General features: G+C 53.1%; 7 protein-coding genes across 7 annotated transcripts; 3 read left to right on the top strand and 4 right to left on the bottom strand.

The window, feature by feature from the left end:
- Positions 1-12: 12 nt before the first annotated feature.
- Positions 13-1843, bottom strand: BDV17DRAFT_299764 (carboxylesterase/lipase family protein; the record flags this gene model as incomplete). Its single annotated transcript, XM_073763947.1, has 4 exons — positions 13-608; positions 666-1286; positions 1337-1523; positions 1574-1843. The coding sequence occupies 4 exons, from the start codon at positions 1841-1843 to the stop codon at positions 13-15; spliced, it is 1674 nt and encodes a 557-aa protein (XP_073613214.1).
- Positions 1844-1895: 52 nt separating this feature from the next.
- BDV17DRAFT_299762 (Zn(II)2Cys6 transcription factor) lies at positions 1896-4623 on the bottom strand (the record flags this gene model as incomplete). Its single annotated transcript, XM_073763946.1, has 3 exons — positions 1896-3374; positions 3439-4337; positions 4395-4623. The coding sequence occupies 3 exons, from the start codon at positions 4621-4623 to the stop codon at positions 2382-2384; spliced, it is 2121 nt and encodes a 706-aa protein (XP_073613213.1). The 3' UTR covers positions 1896-2381.
- A 538-nt stretch (positions 4624-5161) lies between these two features.
- BDV17DRAFT_156467 (uncharacterized protein) lies at positions 5162-5838 on the bottom strand. The gene has a single exon (XM_073754562.1). The coding sequence runs from the start codon at positions 5739-5741 to the stop codon at positions 5199-5201; it is 543 nt and encodes a 180-aa protein (XP_073613212.1). The 5' UTR covers positions 5742-5838; the 3' UTR covers positions 5162-5198.
- BDV17DRAFT_156476 (uncharacterized protein) lies at positions 5839-6451 on the top strand. Its single transcript, XM_073754564.1, has one exon. The coding sequence runs from the start codon at positions 5937-5939 to the stop codon at positions 6360-6362; it is 426 nt and encodes a 141-aa protein (XP_073613211.1). The 5' UTR covers positions 5839-5936; the 3' UTR covers positions 6363-6451.
- BDV17DRAFT_156475 (uncharacterized protein) lies at positions 6452-6937 on the top strand. Its single transcript, XM_073754563.1, has one exon. It carries the CDS (start codon positions 6542-6544, stop codon positions 6842-6844), a length of 303 nt encoding a protein of 100 aa, XP_073613210.1. The 5' UTR covers positions 6452-6541; the 3' UTR covers positions 6845-6937.
- A 752-nt stretch (positions 6938-7689) lies between these two features.
- On the bottom strand, positions 7690-12410 carry BDV17DRAFT_156439 (non-ribosomal peptide synthetase). Its single transcript, XM_073754561.1, has one exon. The coding sequence runs from the start codon at positions 11775-11777 to the stop codon at positions 7965-7967; it is 3813 nt and encodes a 1270-aa protein (XP_073613209.1). The 5' UTR covers positions 11778-12410; the 3' UTR covers positions 7690-7964.
- A 2527-nt stretch (positions 12411-14937) lies between these two features.
- On the top strand, positions 14938-15896 carry BDV17DRAFT_299760 (aromatic alcohol reductase; the record flags this gene model as incomplete). Its single annotated transcript, XM_073763945.1, has 1 exon — positions 14938-15896. The coding sequence occupies one exon, from the start codon at positions 14938-14940 to the stop codon at positions 15880-15882; it is 945 nt and encodes a 314-aa protein (XP_073613208.1). The 3' UTR covers positions 15883-15896.
- Between the last annotated feature and the right edge of the window lie 6 nt (positions 15897-15902).

Raw genomic sequence — 15902 nt, 5'->3', positions numbered from 1 at the left:
CCAGTCAAAGCCTCATCGCATCAGAACCTTCGAGATCGTGTTGAGAAAGTCAATTCCCTCCTTTCTCCACGTATCAGGCTCCACGTAGCTCGTAACATTGGCATCAAAGACCAAATCCACAGGCTCCTCAACCCCGTACCCCTCCCAATAAACCCCCTCCCCCTCATCAACCCCCGAGTTCGGGTCTAAATCATGAATAAAAGAAGCCCACATACTAGCCATAAGCGTACTAAGCTCTTTATAAGACTCGGGCATCCCCTCAAACGGCAGTCCATAGTGATACCCCCACCCCTCGATATTATTAAACACGAACGCGACCTCTGTGAAGTGTGCCGCGCCGCTGAGCCAGTCGACGTCCCCGCCGCGCATGTTGAACCGGTAGCAGTAGGCCGGTGTGCCGGATTCGGCCCACGCTTCGCATTGCCGCCGGCGATTGGCGTGCATGCTGTAGTCACCTGCATAGGCGGAGGTGCGGCGCCATTGGAGGCCCTTTGACGGGATGCGCTGGTTGCCTAGGAAAGCGGGGATCCCCTGGGAGGGGTCGTCTGGGTATAGGTCCAGGATTTCCCGCGCGAGGGCTGGTGGATACCGGAAGTCGGATTGGTTGCCTGGGTATTGATTGTTAGCAGGGCAAGATACGGGCAGAGGGGTTGGGCTTGGCTTACCGGTGAGATATTCATAGAACTGCTGGGTTGTGTTGATGCCCGTCGGACCGAAGGATGCTCCTTCGTCTGTGTTTGTGCCCGCAATGATGGGGACCTTGACGAACTCGTGTTTGTCTAGCTGCGTGCTACCCCATTCGCGAAGCAAATCTCCATCGACTGAAGGTGAGAAACCATACGCGGGGCCGCCCCCGGTTCCATTGAAGACAGCATTCAGCTCCTCGAATGGAACCTCCCTCAAGCACTGCAGTGTATCCGGAGCACTGGTGCAGCCGACCTTCTCGACGATATCAGCGTACATTACCTGGTACTCGGTCGTGTTCCCTGGACCAGCTGTGATTGATCCACCAGACTGCATGATGGCGCCGCGGAAAAGACCATCGTCTCGACCGCCATAGGCAATGAGATGAGAGCCAACGGACATTCCACCGGCGGACTCACCGAAGATGGTCACCTTGTCAGGGTCGCCGCCAAAGGCTGCGATATTCTCCTGGACCCACTGGAGCGCCAACCTTTGGTCGCGAAGACCAAGGTTCGTGACTCCGCTATCAGTTACCTCCTGCGAGGTGAGGAAGCCCCAGGATGAAAGACGGTAGTTAATCGTAACTCCGATGAATGGTTTGCCTGCCCCTAATTAGTTTCTTGAAATCAACATGAGATTGAGCATGTTGTACCGATTCGCTGCGCGTTTGCGACAATGGCGGACATATTGTACCGTTGATCGGCTCCAGAGCCCATTACGAAGCCACCGCCATGAATCCAGACACCGACAGGCAGCGCCGACGACTCATCAACGGACGAGTCGCGGACAACATTCAGTGTCAGACAAGCTTCTGACTGTGGATACCAGATTGAATCGGTCTGTGCTCATTAGCGTCCGTTTTGACATTTTTCGGGGTTGAAGGACTTACTCCGTAGCCAACGCAAATGTCAGAGTATGCTTTCGCCTCGCGCGCTTCATCCCAGGTTTCGTTCAAGGACTGCGGCAATGCAAAACGCAAGTTGCCGACCGGCTGCTGGGCAAACGGGATACCCAGGAATAGATCCTGATTGAAATTTGTGTTCCTTGCACCAACATACGTCCCGTTGCGGACGTCTGCCGTAGGAGCGGCTACACTACTTGGTGCAGCGTCGCTAAGAGCAGCTAGGACTGAAAGTCCAAGAAGCGAGTTGAGCAACATCTCGATGTACTGAAGCGGTTTGTCTACCTCTACTCGGTTGCCGACGCGCTGTCCTTGCCATACTTATAGAGCAAATGGGGTAAAGCCGGTTAAAAGCCGCCAAGCAAGGCGGATACCATGACGTCCAACTTCTCTCCGGCTATAGAGTACAATTCTGAGACAAGGAGTCCACATTCCGAACCCCAACTTCCAACCCTTGTCCAGTTCTGGGGTAAACCCCGAGGTTGGATTGTGGGGAACCCGGAGCGTTACATGATTTTCTTCAAGAAGTGCCTGATTCGGAAAGATTGCGGGAGCTTGGGATCTGAAGAACGGGCCTCGTGGGGCTGTGGACGCGGCAGGAATGTCTTGTCGCTCGTGCGCGACTCATGCTCTTACTGCCACTGGCTTGGCCGTCCGATGTTTTGCCGGAATTGTTCGGCTGTCAAGGACGGATAAGTCCTAACCCCGTGGTCTTGTCTTGATGGCGAGTGCATCTGGATTTTGCATAAGACTTGGAGTTCAATGCGTAGCTGCCGTGACGTGCTGTGCCTTGCCGTCAACAGAAAATTGGCCAGAAATTTTGTTCCTTGCAGACATCAATCCACGTCGGCAATCGATCTCGCTGATTCACAGCCGAGTGCTCATCCCGCCTTCTCCAGACCTCGGAGAAGATGACTTTCGCTCTTTCGAGAGGGGCAAGTCCGCTGTCAACCTTCAACTTTTCCAAGACGTCCAAGATGACTGTTCGTTGGCCGTGATTTGTAGCTTCGCATCCACTAACAAACAAAGGCCACATCATGCCTAAACCTAGTGAATGGCTCTCACCGAAAGCCGAGAGCACACCTGTCAGCGCCGTGACGACATTCTCAACTTCGCTCTGCAGCATTGCAGGATGAACGTGTCGCACTCGCCGGTAGAAGAAGATGAGTAAGGCTGAGTTGAAGGCCTGCAGGACGAGGTGGTAGGTCGTTTCTCGCTCATTGGGGTAGTCCGAGCCGGTAGATCGAGCACGGAAGAGATGTATTGCGTTCTCGAGGCGACCGGCTCGCTCTTCTAGAGCGCGATGTGTCGCATAGTTCAACGTGGAGTTCGGATTGTGGGTATTCACAGATTTCATCACGTTTGCGAGGCGAGTGGATTGCGACAGTAGACTCAACCACGTCTCGGGGAGCCCGTAGACCTGTCGACCGAGCGTCTCAGACGAGTAACGCGAGTCTTGCAAATGGATATCAGTAATATCCAGGCGTCGGTTCTTCGGTTCGTCAATATTGAGGTCGTGTTCGGAGTTTTCTATATGAAGAAAGTCATCTAGTCGGACACTCTGGTTGCGCGAACGCTGGGTCTGGTTGGATGTATCGGAATATTCGCTCGACAGGCTATAATTGTCAAGCACATAAGTGCTCTCACTGGCAATGCGAAGCCAGCAGTATACGTTAATGAGGATACGCAGTTTTCGGGAGACACTGTGCTTTGGTACTCCCCGCAGACGCAGTAGGCGCTCGGCCTCGACGAGGTAGCGTCTAGCATCTCGGTCCTCGCCCGTGAAAATCTTTAAATCGTCAGCAAACTCGCAAAATCCTACGGCTATTCAATATAAAGTCTGTTTATCTTACTGCAAATTCTACCATCACATAGACTGCCATCAGCTGGTCCTTGAGTTTGGCATTTCTGGGTCCTTCAGTTTCCTCGCTGAGCGACATCTGCACATGGAACTTCGCTTTTTCATAGCTTCGTTCGGCAACATGCTTCCACTGGTCCATTGATCCGCTCTGGTAATTATCTGTGGATTTGGTTGCGAGATCGAAAGCAGAGAATGCCAGGACGGCATATAGGTGCGCCTGTTGAGCGTGAGTGACGGAGTCGTTTACCATCATTTTCAGAGCCCCCAGTGCAAGCAGCGCCGCGGGCATGTTAACAACTTTCCATGGCGATTTCTTTATAAGAGGACTAACTGTTATCCGAGGTATAACGCGATGTTGGAAGTTGCTCAATAGCTCGGGGCCAAGTTCCAACAAATCTGCCGGAGAAGAGGACTGGCTGGCCGTCGACACCTCACTGTGCGGGTTTTTCAAGTGTTGAAAGACGCCTCCATATCCTCCGAACGTTGGGCACGACGGTGGTGAGCAATCCAACAGCGGGTCGCCGAAGGGAGGGATTGATAAGTCAAATGCAGACCCAAAGTCGAAGGGGACGTCGTTTCCGAACTCCAGAAAGTCGGCCCATTGCAGTAGTTCGTCCACGGAAGGATCAAGGGGAGCCGGGAGCGGGTCAGAGTTATATGTAGATTTGGGTATGTCTGCGGTCTGGCTTGATCCTTTCGCACAGGTAGCATCCTGCGCTGTGCACGCTTGGGCGGGAAACTGGAAAACAGCGAAAGGACCAATCCTTGCTTCTCCTGTCGGAGAGCAGTAAAGATCAATAGACCTAGCGTCGATCTCGTCCAGCGATGCGTCAACCGAACCCGATACTAGATCTTTACTCAGCCCCAAGGTCATGGATTGTCGATCCTGCTCTGGGTTCAACGTCAGCGATCAGCACGCTCAGTAATATGCGGGATGGGGAGCTCAACCCGTAAGTAATTGACGACGTATGCCAAAGCTAGCGACGAGCCCTTCTTTCTGGGAAACGTCTGGCGACCATTGTATCTCGTCTGTGAATCCTTCACACTGCAGGCCTAGAGCCGAGCACGTCTCGCAAGCCGGACGCTTGGTGTCGCATCTCACATGACGGCGCCTGCATGTCCGACAGCTGCCCAGTCGATGGGTCCGACGAGTCTTCGACTTCGACTCCGACTTCATTGTTTTATCGAGTTGCTTCAAGACAGGCGCAAGTCACTCAAGGAAGCCGCTCCCGGAAGCAACTGCCCTCTCATGACACGTGATCGGAACCGCTTTCTTTGTCGAGTGAAAGGATGCATACTGCATAAAAGAGGCATAAATAACTGCATAATTGCATAGAAAAAAACAAACTGCAATCGACTTCGGCATCAAGTCAGCCAGATCCCTAATCTTTACTACGGCCCAGCTCGGTAGAATTCACGTCTTTTCCGATGAGTTGCAACTCCAAGCATCCTACCTCATTTCTCAGTTAGATGAGGAATGCAGTTAGGTTCATTGTCACAGTGCAATACATGAACTTCATCTTTGTGCCGGGGTATAGTCCAGGACCAGGAAGTGGGCAGTAGCTTGGGATGACTTTATACCAGGTGCTTCTCGTCACCGCGGTCATCATAGTGCTCGGTTGCTTTGAGGACCTGTACTTCGCTAGCGGGTTCTCGGCGCGCGTGGTAGGCGACGGTGCGGTGGTCCGGGTTCATTTTGCTCACCGAAGCGTTTCTTTTACTTGAGAGCTTATGGGCGCTTCTGAGCGTAATTTATTCCTCTACTGAGCCTGGGCACTCCGCGGCCTGGTCGTGCGCTGACAACTCGGGCTGAGGGGTGTGACAAGCGCAGCTTTGAGTACTCAGGCTAAGCTGATATATTGTAGCAAGAGAACGTCTCATCATATTGAGGAAATATCCTGGAGCTCTCGCATGTAACGTGATACAGAATATGGTGAGATATCGATTCCTTCGATACAGCCAGCAGTGGATGCGTTGCCTAAGTCGAGGTAAATACCCAAGCAGATTGTGGGGTGCCACATCATATACAAAAGAAATCGAGATCTTCTCCTCTCCTGAGGTGTGTTGGTCGCAGGGCTTACCCTTCACACACGACAGGCATAATCCGAAGCCACCGTAATTCGCGATCTTCTTGAGCTGTGCCAACAAGTGCGCTTTCGGGTCAAGGGTATGGAGGTATTTGGAAGCAGGTGCCAATACAGTCGAGAATACCGTCCCCGTTGAGGTCGATGATTTCTGGGGACATGTCCAATCGCCACTCCAATCTAACCGTCTTGTCAGTTCCCAAAATGACATAGGTATCAACAAGTGCAAGACGTTAAACTAGCCTGGAGTGCAAGGACGGGCCGGTGAGAGGGTGGAGGTAGGAAGGGTGCTTGGTACTGCGGAGGGAAGGAAAAGCTTGCAGGCTTTGTGGTTGCATCAGTTGCACGGCCAAGGCTGGGATTAGACTGAATCATCCACGTCTCTAGCATGAGAGTGAATTGCTGAATGTTGGTGAATGTGGCCTGGGTTGCTGCCTTGTGTCAAAGAGTGACAAGCCTCCCCCACAACACAACTTCACCCACCCAGGACTTTACGGCCTCTTACTCTCAGTGGACAAGGGCTGGCTTCTGTCTCCCAGTAAGCTGGGTGCGACATCCTCTGCATCAATTGTTCAACTTGATCCTAGTTCCCTGTTTTTGTTCCTCTCATCAGCAAAACAACCACGAGGCCTCACGCAGCCCAGAGGAGAACCTCCCAAGTACGCCAGATCTCCAGTTATTTAAGCCATCTTTTGTCGAACCTCTATCCAAGCTTCCGTCCATCGAATGGCATCGGCAATTGGCGATTCTGTTCATGGAGGAGTCTATGATTGCGTTTGGCCGAAGACTGGTATTTTCCATAGCGAACAGCCCCTCTGTCCTCAACTGCTAATCCTTCATCTCTATTAGCATCGATATCTTCGAGGAACTGCCACCCGAACTCACTGAACAATCCTAATCGAAGTCGAAGAATTGCCCTGCGTGGAAAATGCCTTGAGAGCATCGCCTCGATTGAACGCAGTGTTCCACGCGGAGCCCTCAATCGCCCACTGCCTGATCTCATCCCATATCATGTTATTCGGACCAACAATACAGGTATTCTGCCAACAGATCGCTTTGATCCACGACCCGGCTGTTCATTGCAAGGACTTTGAAGACTACCAGGAGAGATGTCGCAAGAAGTCTAGTCTTTCGTGCGCAGACCCCACCTGCATCTTCCCGATTGCTGCACGAATTGATCGGTACTTTTGGGCCTACTGCTGCTCCGATGAAGAGGACTATGACGAGCATGTCGTGAATACGGTGCTGTATCAAGCGTACCTCATCCTGGCACGTCAACCAGTACCTTGTTCTCCGAAGTGCCGCAGAGGGTAAATGGCGCTGGTCTCCTCACATTGCCCGAGCCCTGCCATCTGGCTGGAAGTAGTCTCATACGCTTTACTGCACACCAGCGCTCTCGTCCCTGCCATCGGGGATCAACCGCCGTATCTCCTCCGTGAGTTTCACTAAGGACTCAACCAAGCCAACCCAGGAGCATCCACTTAATCACTTCTCTCCTCCATGGAGTTCCTCTCACCGGGTTGTATTGTACTCCCCATTCTCCTCAAACCCATCCTCATATTCCTGAAGCACTGGCTCATTCCATCTCATTCCATCTCCAAGCTACAAAAACCCCTGTTCTCGCGAACGCCCAAGACGGACCTCACCTCCCTCTTACCCTACCAGACACACAGCGGACGGTGTGGCAACTACAAATAATTCAGCACCAGAAGCCATATTTCAAAGCCTCGTTGTTATCCTCCCAACGTTACCTCGATATCCTCTTTCGCTCGAGACCATCACACTATCGGCATCATCCAAAGCGGTGGATCGACCTATTCAATCGAGCGCAGACAGCGCATTCCCACGCGGTGACTCGATTTTGGGACACGCTTAGTTGGAGATTTCGGATGCGGTAGACAGCGAGGAACGGAGGGAGCGGAGGTGTGTATAACAGGGCTATCGTTTATACATAGATATTGAGCGGGTCTTCGTGACGTTTCTGAACTGATTCCTTAGTTCGAGGATCATCAGCCTCAGTCTCTTTACAAAATACAGGGCGGGATTCCCCCATATTGAATGTGATCGGCCTATGATCCTCGGCAATGGGACCATGTGCGGGGTTGTTGCCATTGATAGGCTGATTGGGACAGGGGTCTGATCATCACCCTTTATAAGACGCCGTCGCTCCCCGATCACTGGGCTGACGGCCTGTGAGAATCATCCCTTCTGCTAACAATCTTCATCCTACAGAGTACAAGCCACGTTTGACTAATGAATTATTCTAGCACAGACAGAAATTCAATCATCGATCCACTACCACGACTTGCTCTACTTATATGTCTAAATTGCGTAAATACGACGCAACCCAAATGCAACAATCTATCCTATGCGACAAACAAACGATGAGAAACCCAAGCGACACAACCAAAGCAACCCAGTGCGATATTTCAACCTAAATCGGCTCGTCTCGCGGCTCAATCAGAATCTCATTCATAGCGACATGCTCGGGCTGGCGGAGCGCGTAGACAATGGAGTTGGCGACATCCTCGGGGTTGAGAATCTGTGCACCCGAAGGCTCGCCGTACTTCTTCACAGCCTCTGTATCGGTTGACATGCCCAGAAGGTCTGTCGCCGTGTTTCCGGGCTGGACGGCCGTCACCCGCAAGCCTTGGCCGGCGGTCTCCAAACGCAGCGCCTGTAGAGTTGCCTCGACGAAGAACTTGCTGGCCGAGTACACGCCCAGTCCTGGGAAGACCTTGCGACCAGCGTCTGATGAGATTGCGACGACATGACCGCTCCCGCGCGCCAGCATTCCCGGTACTGTAGATGCCAGCGAGTTGAGAATGCCCTTGCAGTTGACGTCAACTGTGCGCTCCCACTCGTCCATCTGAGTATTAGCCATCATGGTAAAGTACATGACACCAGCGCACGCGACGAGAATGTCTACCGGTCCAAGCTCGTCGGTCGCAGCCTTGACAAGAGCCTCGACCTGCTTCTTGTCTGTGACGTCGGTCTTGCGGATAACAACCTTGTCGCCGCAGCCTGAGAGTTTCGCTTTGAGTGATTCCAGGGCATCTAGACGTCGAGCACCGAGTGCGACAGATGCGCCTTCTCTGGCTAGAGCAGTTGCAACCGCAGCTCCGATTCCAGACGAGGCGCCGGTAATGACAGCGACCTTGCCGCTAAGCGCGCCTCTAGGTACAGGGCTCAAAGGTCGCTGGCGAGTGGGCGGCTTCCGGAGCCATCCTCGAGCAAACCAATGGCGAGTATATGTCTCGAGTAAAAAGCGGTCCACCTTGGGTCGCTCCACCTCACGACGGATCGGACGGGTAACAGAGTTGTCCAGGACAACGATGCCGCGGAGGAACTCAATCGACGGCATACCACTACGGAGAATATCAACCGTGAAACCACCATCACCTCCCTTGACATCCCCACGCTTGGCTGTCCAAAGCGCAACCCACTCATCCCAGGGAAGAGGCTCGGTCGGGTATCCGAGCACCTTTAGATCCTCAAATACGGATTGGGTCGGGACAGGAGCGGGATCACCCACATGGAAAATACGTTGGTCGACTGCCGTTTGGTTTCCTAAGTGGATGATGGCTTTGCTGACAAAGTCGACCGGCGTCATTTCAGCGCGCCAGCCCTCTACGTCTGGAAATTTGCCAAGCTTGATGGACTCAACGATCAACGCGGACAGAAGATCCCAGGCGTTGGCAGCGCCCGACTGGCTGTGTCCACTGATTGTGCCGACGCGGTGGACTCGGATAGGGATTCCCCGACGGCCGGCCTCAAGCACGAGCTGCTCCGCCACCCATTTGGTTTGTCCGTAGCCGTCTAAGAGTTTTGTTGGCACATCATCCACGTCCAGCATGGTGTCCTCTGGCCAGCCCTTCTCTCCGGATGGCGGCAGAACACCGTTAGTCGAGACGTACTGCACTGTTGCGCCACCTTGTGAAGCCAGGCGAAGAACTTCTCGGGTTCCACCAACATTCGCAGCCCGCAAAGCGGCATAGGGGTAGACGAGGTTGACTGAAGCAGCGGCATGGACGACAACGTCAACTCGATGCGCCAGCTCATCGAATGCATCAGGAGCAAGGCCAAATCGCGTGCGGGAAAGGTTTCCAGGGAGAATCTGAACACGCTCCATAATTGAGTCGTCCCATATACCAAGGTCGAGAAGGTTGCGGCGAATTCGTGCGACACCGCCAGGCTGATCATCATCCTCGGGCTCAGTGAATCTGACCAAGCAGATGATGTGTGCGGTGGTGCTTTCCACAAGATCCTTGAGAAGGAACGCACCAAGGAAACCAGTCACACCGGTCAGCAGTACAGTCTTTGCGTCTGTGAGAGCACAAATCTTGGCGTTTGATGGGCGGATGTCCTCGTCGAGTGTGGCATCAGCACGCAACACCGCTGGCAAATCGGCTTGGACAGCGGCCGTGTGGCCGTCTCTAACTGCGCGAACAGTGTCCAAATGGCCGTTCAGGGTTGAGTTCCCCGCCAGGCGGGCAATGGGGACGCGGAATCCAAATTTCCGCGACAGCCTTGAAGAAAGATCTGCGATAGAGAGCGAGTGACCACCGAGGTCAAAGAAATTGTCCTCGGCCTTGATCGTCGTCTTGGGAACCTTCAATGCCACCGCCCAAACTGTCGCAATATCATCAAGGCCGATCGGGTCTTCCTTTTGTCCATTTCCATTGGTGGCAGTCTCTGTCGGTGGTGGAGGAAGACGCTTGAGGTCAATCTTACCGGATACCTCATGGGTTGGCAACTCGTCCACCTGCACCCATAAGGCCGGAATCATATAATGTGCGAGGAATTGTGTCAGGGCTCGTCGCGCTCCTGGGCTGTGTCCAGATGCATTGATCTCGACAACCGGGCGGTCCGGTGAGGACTCTTTGTCGGCGACAATGTATGCAACTAATTGTTTTTCCAGACCCTCACCGTGCGCAATCACAGCGCAGTGGCGGACGGCCAAGTGCTTGACGATGTCGTTCTCCACCTTTCCAGGGACCACGGAGTACCCACGCAGTTTGATCATCGCGCCCACGCGACCGGTAATCTCAAGCAGACCGGACGGCAACATTCGCGCCTGATCTCCAGTGCGGTACATGACACCTCCGGATGTTGCAAATGTGTTGGGAATAAAAGCTTTGGCTGTTGTCTCGGGGCGGTTGATGTACCCTCGTGCAAGCATGGGCCCGCCGACACACAGCTCACCGCAGGTTCCGTCTTCTACCTTTTCACCTTGCTCGTTCACGACGTAGACGTGCTTCGGATCGAGAGGTGGGCCCACTGGGCAGTACTGGGATTCAGTGTCCAAGATTTCTCCGATATCGCCACATGCAATCTCATGTGTCTCACACGCGCTATAGCAGTTGAGGAGACGGGTGTTGGGGAGCGCTTTAATTGCCCGTTGGGCCAAGTCGGTAGTGACAACCTCTCCATTTAGCCATAAGGTGCGCAGCTCGGGCAAACGCGTTCCGATGTGAGGGTGTCTAGAGAGGATTGTGGCAAGGAGGGTCGGTGTCATCAGTGTTTCGGTAATACGCTTCGAGGCGAGTAGGTCAACCAGGGCGGCCGGGTCATAGCTATGGTCGTCGGGAACAGCAACAACTGTGGCTCCGCGCAGCAACGGGCGGATGATCTCCCAGATGAAGAAGACGTTGCAGGCTACCCGATCACCTTGGTGGAGATCCTGAACGCCAAACCGCAGGTTATATGACAGGACTGGAGCTCGGTGAGGGTTCGCGATTCCTTTCGGTTTACCAGTGGTTCCGGACGAGTATGAAACGAAGGCTAGTCGATCCAAGTCATCGTCAGCCGGCAACGGTGCGGGCTCGGTGGTGTTGCCATTGGCGTCGGCGGCGGGTTCGTCGAGAGTGATGACGGGTACGTTGCCCTTGATCTTGCCCGTCTCCGCACGGTGAGTGACTACCAGAGCTGGGGTGGCGTCTTCGAGTACGTCCGCCAGGAGGTCTGGGGGGTAAGCAAGCTCCAAGACAAGAAAGGCACCGCCGGCTCGCAGGGCGGCCAGACAAGCAATGACATAGTCTGCACTGCGGGGAAGCAAAACACCGACCAAGCTATCCCGGCTCACGCCATAGCTGCGAAGACGTTGTGACAATTGCTCAACCTCCTTGTCGAGCTCCGCATAGGTGTAGGTGGTCTTATCGTCCTCCAAGGCGGGGGCGTCGGGTGTCGCGTGCACCTGTTTGGAGAGGAGAGCCGACAGATCTTTGGTGATGTCAAGGACGGCCATATTCAATTCGCGATGAAAGCAGCAATGGCAGAGGGGCGATTGATTATGAGAATAAAAAGAACTCAAATTCAAGAAGGCTTCGCAGGAAGAGGAAGCTGTCTTAAAAGGTCAACGAGAGACAACGGGGGGTGGAGTGTGGGATGCGGAGGGCATTGACAGCCCACGGTCGGGGGAGAGAAGGAAGTCGCGAGGAAGAAGCAACGAGAGAAGGTGGAAGGTGGGATTGAGAGAAGAGAGCAGTGAAGTTGACAAGTTGACCGCTGGCAGCAGCAGAGAGTGTTATCACCTTCTTTCTCTTTCTCTCTGCAGTGGGGGGTTCACATGCTTTTTTTGACTGTCCTGGAGTGTCTAGCTGCTTTGTCGCTAGTGGCAGCACGCTACTTTAGGCGTCTCTGTCTCCAACGCCAAATCAGGGCAGCCAGGGACACCATCTTGTCTGCCAAAGCTCCCTCTTTGTGTCTGCGGGCTTTCCCCCTCCGATTTCCAAGGGTCACCAGAGATTCATGAGATCATGGCTTGCAGGGGTGCCTGAGATTGGTTGTTCCTGACTGATCAGTCTTGATATCCATTCCCCGCCATATCAGCTCCACCCCCACCGCAGTTCTCTGTTGTCTCATCCACTGCACACGCCACTAGCAACGTCACTGGAGAATGCCAATCCGGCTGCGCTCCGACATGCTCTGCAAACGCATTTCACGCATTTTTGCTTCTTCGAAAGTTCGAAACCATAACGCCCAAGATTGGGAACAGTCAATTTCTGTCCCATGGTGAGCGAACCCCAGGAAATGTCGTCATCCAGCTCCTCCGCCTGGCGGTGAACAAAACCTCCAGCATTCGCTTGGACAGCTTCTACCAGTCAACATCAACCAAGCGAATGTGGCTCGGAGTTCTCCGCGGATACGCAACTCTTTCTGCAAACAGGACCCTTTCAGCTGTCCTTTCAACTTCCAAGTTTCGACGATCTTCTTGACTTTCCAGTTGTCCCTGTCATTCTAGATTCTAGATTGGTGGGGTGGACGTCGCCTAAGCCAGAAGCAAAGCACTTTGATTGGCCCAACAATTCCCGATTGGGCGTTCTGTGTGGGATCCGAGACTTGGCATTTAGCCTCATTGGCGCCCTCAGCTCCGGGCTATGTCACATGACCGGGCCCGCCCCCCGGCGACTGCCCCAGGCACACAAACTACCTGTTTCGTCCTGTGCGAATAGCTTCATTTTGGCCCCGTTTAACCCCTGTCGCCACATTGAACTTCCACGTAATTAAGTGGATGAGCTCTAGCCACTCCTCTCAGGAAGGCAACCGGTCGTTAAATAACGCATCAGGTGTTCCAACCCAGGATGATCAAGCTGACAGAGTTTGCAGATGTTGCAGTCATTCGTTGATGCTCCAAAGCCGCCGGGCGCACTTCTCTGGCAGACTACGGGCCTTCTCAGAATCGTGGGAGCTCATTTGTGCCGGGGACTCGATACGAGGGTTCAAATGCTATGCGAAGCGATAAAATTCAACTTGTTTCCTTTATTGCTATTCAACAAGCTAATCGTCCTGTTTTAGATTCGTTTTTTTGTCCACAATATTTGATATTAGGGAATCATTTTCCTCTGTCCCGGTCCCGACGGTGAACTGGCCTGCATCCAGCAGATGGATTATCGCCCTGGGCAAGTCGCGCCTGGATGCTTTCGCGCCAGGAGAACCGCGTCGCTTCATCATACTGCCATTTGGTCGCTTCGAGATTGAGCAACTCCAACGCTGGCTTTTATCGGACTTCGCTGTCATTACTGCTCTCCCGAACTTCACGAATTTTGATTCCGGAACTCGCCTAGACCCTCCCAATAGGTGTTGCCTTTCTTGTTGGTGATGGCTTAAACAACGTGTGGCCGTAACAAAGCAAGTCGGAGGCCGATACGTGCACCGTAGTCCAAGATATGCACGGGCAGTGGCGTAATAAGCGGCTCATTCAGGGGTCTCGAGACAACGCCCCCATGGTTGCCGAAGGTGGATTGGGAGGCCTCAGATACTGTCATGAACGTCCGGCGCAAGTACTCCGTACCTTGTCGCGAGGATGAAACATAATTTTGATGAAGTGAGGAGGGCAAGCCGCGAAGCAGCAGGACCACTGGCGCCGGCACTGGAGAGGCCGCTCAGTAAAACACCCTTGTATTCACTACTGGGGAGCCTAGATCCAGTATTCCGGCACGCGACAGCTTGATGCTCCGGGAGCTATTCGCTGCTTAGGTGTGCTGACTCCGATGCAATGATAACTATACGAATTTAGCCCGTGAAGAGAACATGGATACCACGCATTGTTCAGCCATGCTGACCTCGCTAGCAGCTGGAAAGTAGGCTCGCCTGTAGCATGATTTGGCGTGTTTGCAGATTCCGCGTACAGATCGTGCTGTAATTCTATAATTGGTGTCTGGTGGTGTGCGATCTGTGTGCTACAAGGCTCACGGGATCATCCGCTTACCAATTCTACCTCACGATACAACCCAACCTTTTTCTGTTGCATGGGTGAACTAAGAAAACTCCGCGCTGTATTCATTGGGTGGCAATAGCAGGCTCTCTACTAACATTCACGCTAGGGTCTTGACTACTCATATAGACGTGACTCGGATGGCTTCGGTACCTAGTTTCAGCATTCAAGCGAGATCATCTTAACCTCTAGTTCACAGGTGCCCAATGTAGAACACCTGGAACTTTCTACAAGGACATCAAATTCTATTTCAATCAGAAGCTTCTTGGAGGTCTTTGACAGCTCTGGGTGTTGACTCAGTATTGGCATAGCGTGAACACCGAAAGTATATATTTTCGCAGCCGGCTAGTAACAAACACACGACTAGTGCTGCAAGGTCTACAGTGGTAAGTGAGCATAAATTATAGTTCCGATAAATATTTAGTTTAGTGAGAGAGGCACTGGCTGTTTAGGACCAAGAGAGCAATTATACCTAGTCTATACGACTTCTTGAATTCCTCCGACTCCGTCCAAAAGTCGCCGACCAATGCGGATCGCTGATTAACTTAGGGCATCGGCAACCCTTCGACGGAGGTAGGGCATTGCAGATGTATATAAGAATCTCTAGGACATGACAAGGCCGTCAATTCAATAGAAGCCAAGTATCTCTCTCTCAAACCTGTGTCCAACTCCCTTGAACCAAAAACGAACAATGATCCCCATCGAAAACATCCTCGTCATCGGCGCCGGCGAACTAGGAACCCAAGTCCTCCTCTCGCTCGCGCAACACCCAAACCTCATGAATACCCACAGCGAGATAAGGATATTTGTCCTCCTCCGCCCCTCAACAATCTCCTCAAATGACCCTAGCAAAACATCCACCCTTGAACTCCTAAAATCTCACAGCATCACCCTCGTCCCCTGCGACATCGCAACTTCCACGCCGCAATGCCTCACATCCCTCTTCAAGAGCTACGACACAATAATAAGCTGCACCGGATTCTCCGCGGGTCCAGGAACCCAAACTAAACTCACACGCGCCGTATTAGACGCACACTGTGCGCGGTTCATCCCCTGGCAATTCGGTGTCGACTATGACGTCATAGGCCGCGGATCAGCGCAGGATCTTTTTGATGAGCAGCTTGATGTTCGTGATCTTCTACGTTCCCAAAATAGAACGAAATGGGTGGTTATTTCGACGGGAATGTTCACATCTTTTCTTTTCGAGCCGGAGTTTGGGGTCGTTGATTTTGATAACGGGGCTGTGACGGCCTTAGGAGGTTGGGAGAATAAGGTTAGTGTTATGAGTCCCGGTGATATTGGGAAGATCACGGCGGAGGTTGTGCTGGGTGTTCCGGAGAACGAAGGGTTTGTTGACGGGGCGATTTATGTGGCGGGGGATACGCTGAGTTATGCGAAGTTAGCGGAGGTGGTGGAGAGTGTTACGGGACGGAAGTTTGAGAGGAGGGCTAGGAGTGTACAGGCTGCGAAGGAGGATCTCGAGAGGGATCCGGGGAATGGACTCTACAAGTATCAGGTTGTCTTTGGGGAGGACAGGGGCGTTGCGTGGGATGTGGAGGAGTCGTGGAATTATAAGCGGGGGATTAGGGCTCAGACGGCGGAGGAGTGGGCAAGGGAGAATCTGAATCTGGCATAGGTAGACACTATCAATATAGA

The sequence above is a fragment of the Aspergillus undulatus genome (genome assembly GCF_047715775.1).
Source record: "Aspergillus undulatus strain CBS 261.88 unplaced genomic scaffold BDV17scaffold_43, whole genome shotgun sequence".
Taxonomy (NCBI): Eukaryota; Fungi; Ascomycota; class Eurotiomycetes; order Eurotiales; family Aspergillaceae; genus Aspergillus; species Aspergillus undulatus.
Note: the sequence above shows the minus strand (reverse complement) of the source record. Positions and strands in the feature narration are given on the sequence as shown.

Coding starts and splice junctions, on each gene's coding strand:
- BDV17DRAFT_156439 (XM_073754561.1), bottom strand. CDS start 11,777: ATGGCCGTCCTTGACATCACCAAAGATCTGTCGGCTCTCCTCTCCAAA.
- BDV17DRAFT_156475 (XM_073754563.1), top strand. CDS start 6,542: ATGTTATTCGGACCAACAATACAGGTATTCTGCCAACAGATCGCTTTG.
- BDV17DRAFT_156476 (XM_073754564.1), top strand. CDS start 5,937: ATGTTGGTGAATGTGGCCTGGGTTGCTGCCTTGTGTCAAAGAGTGACA.
- BDV17DRAFT_156467 (XM_073754562.1), bottom strand. CDS start 5,741: ATGTCATTTTGGGAACTGACAAGACGGTTAGATTGGAGTGGCGATTGG.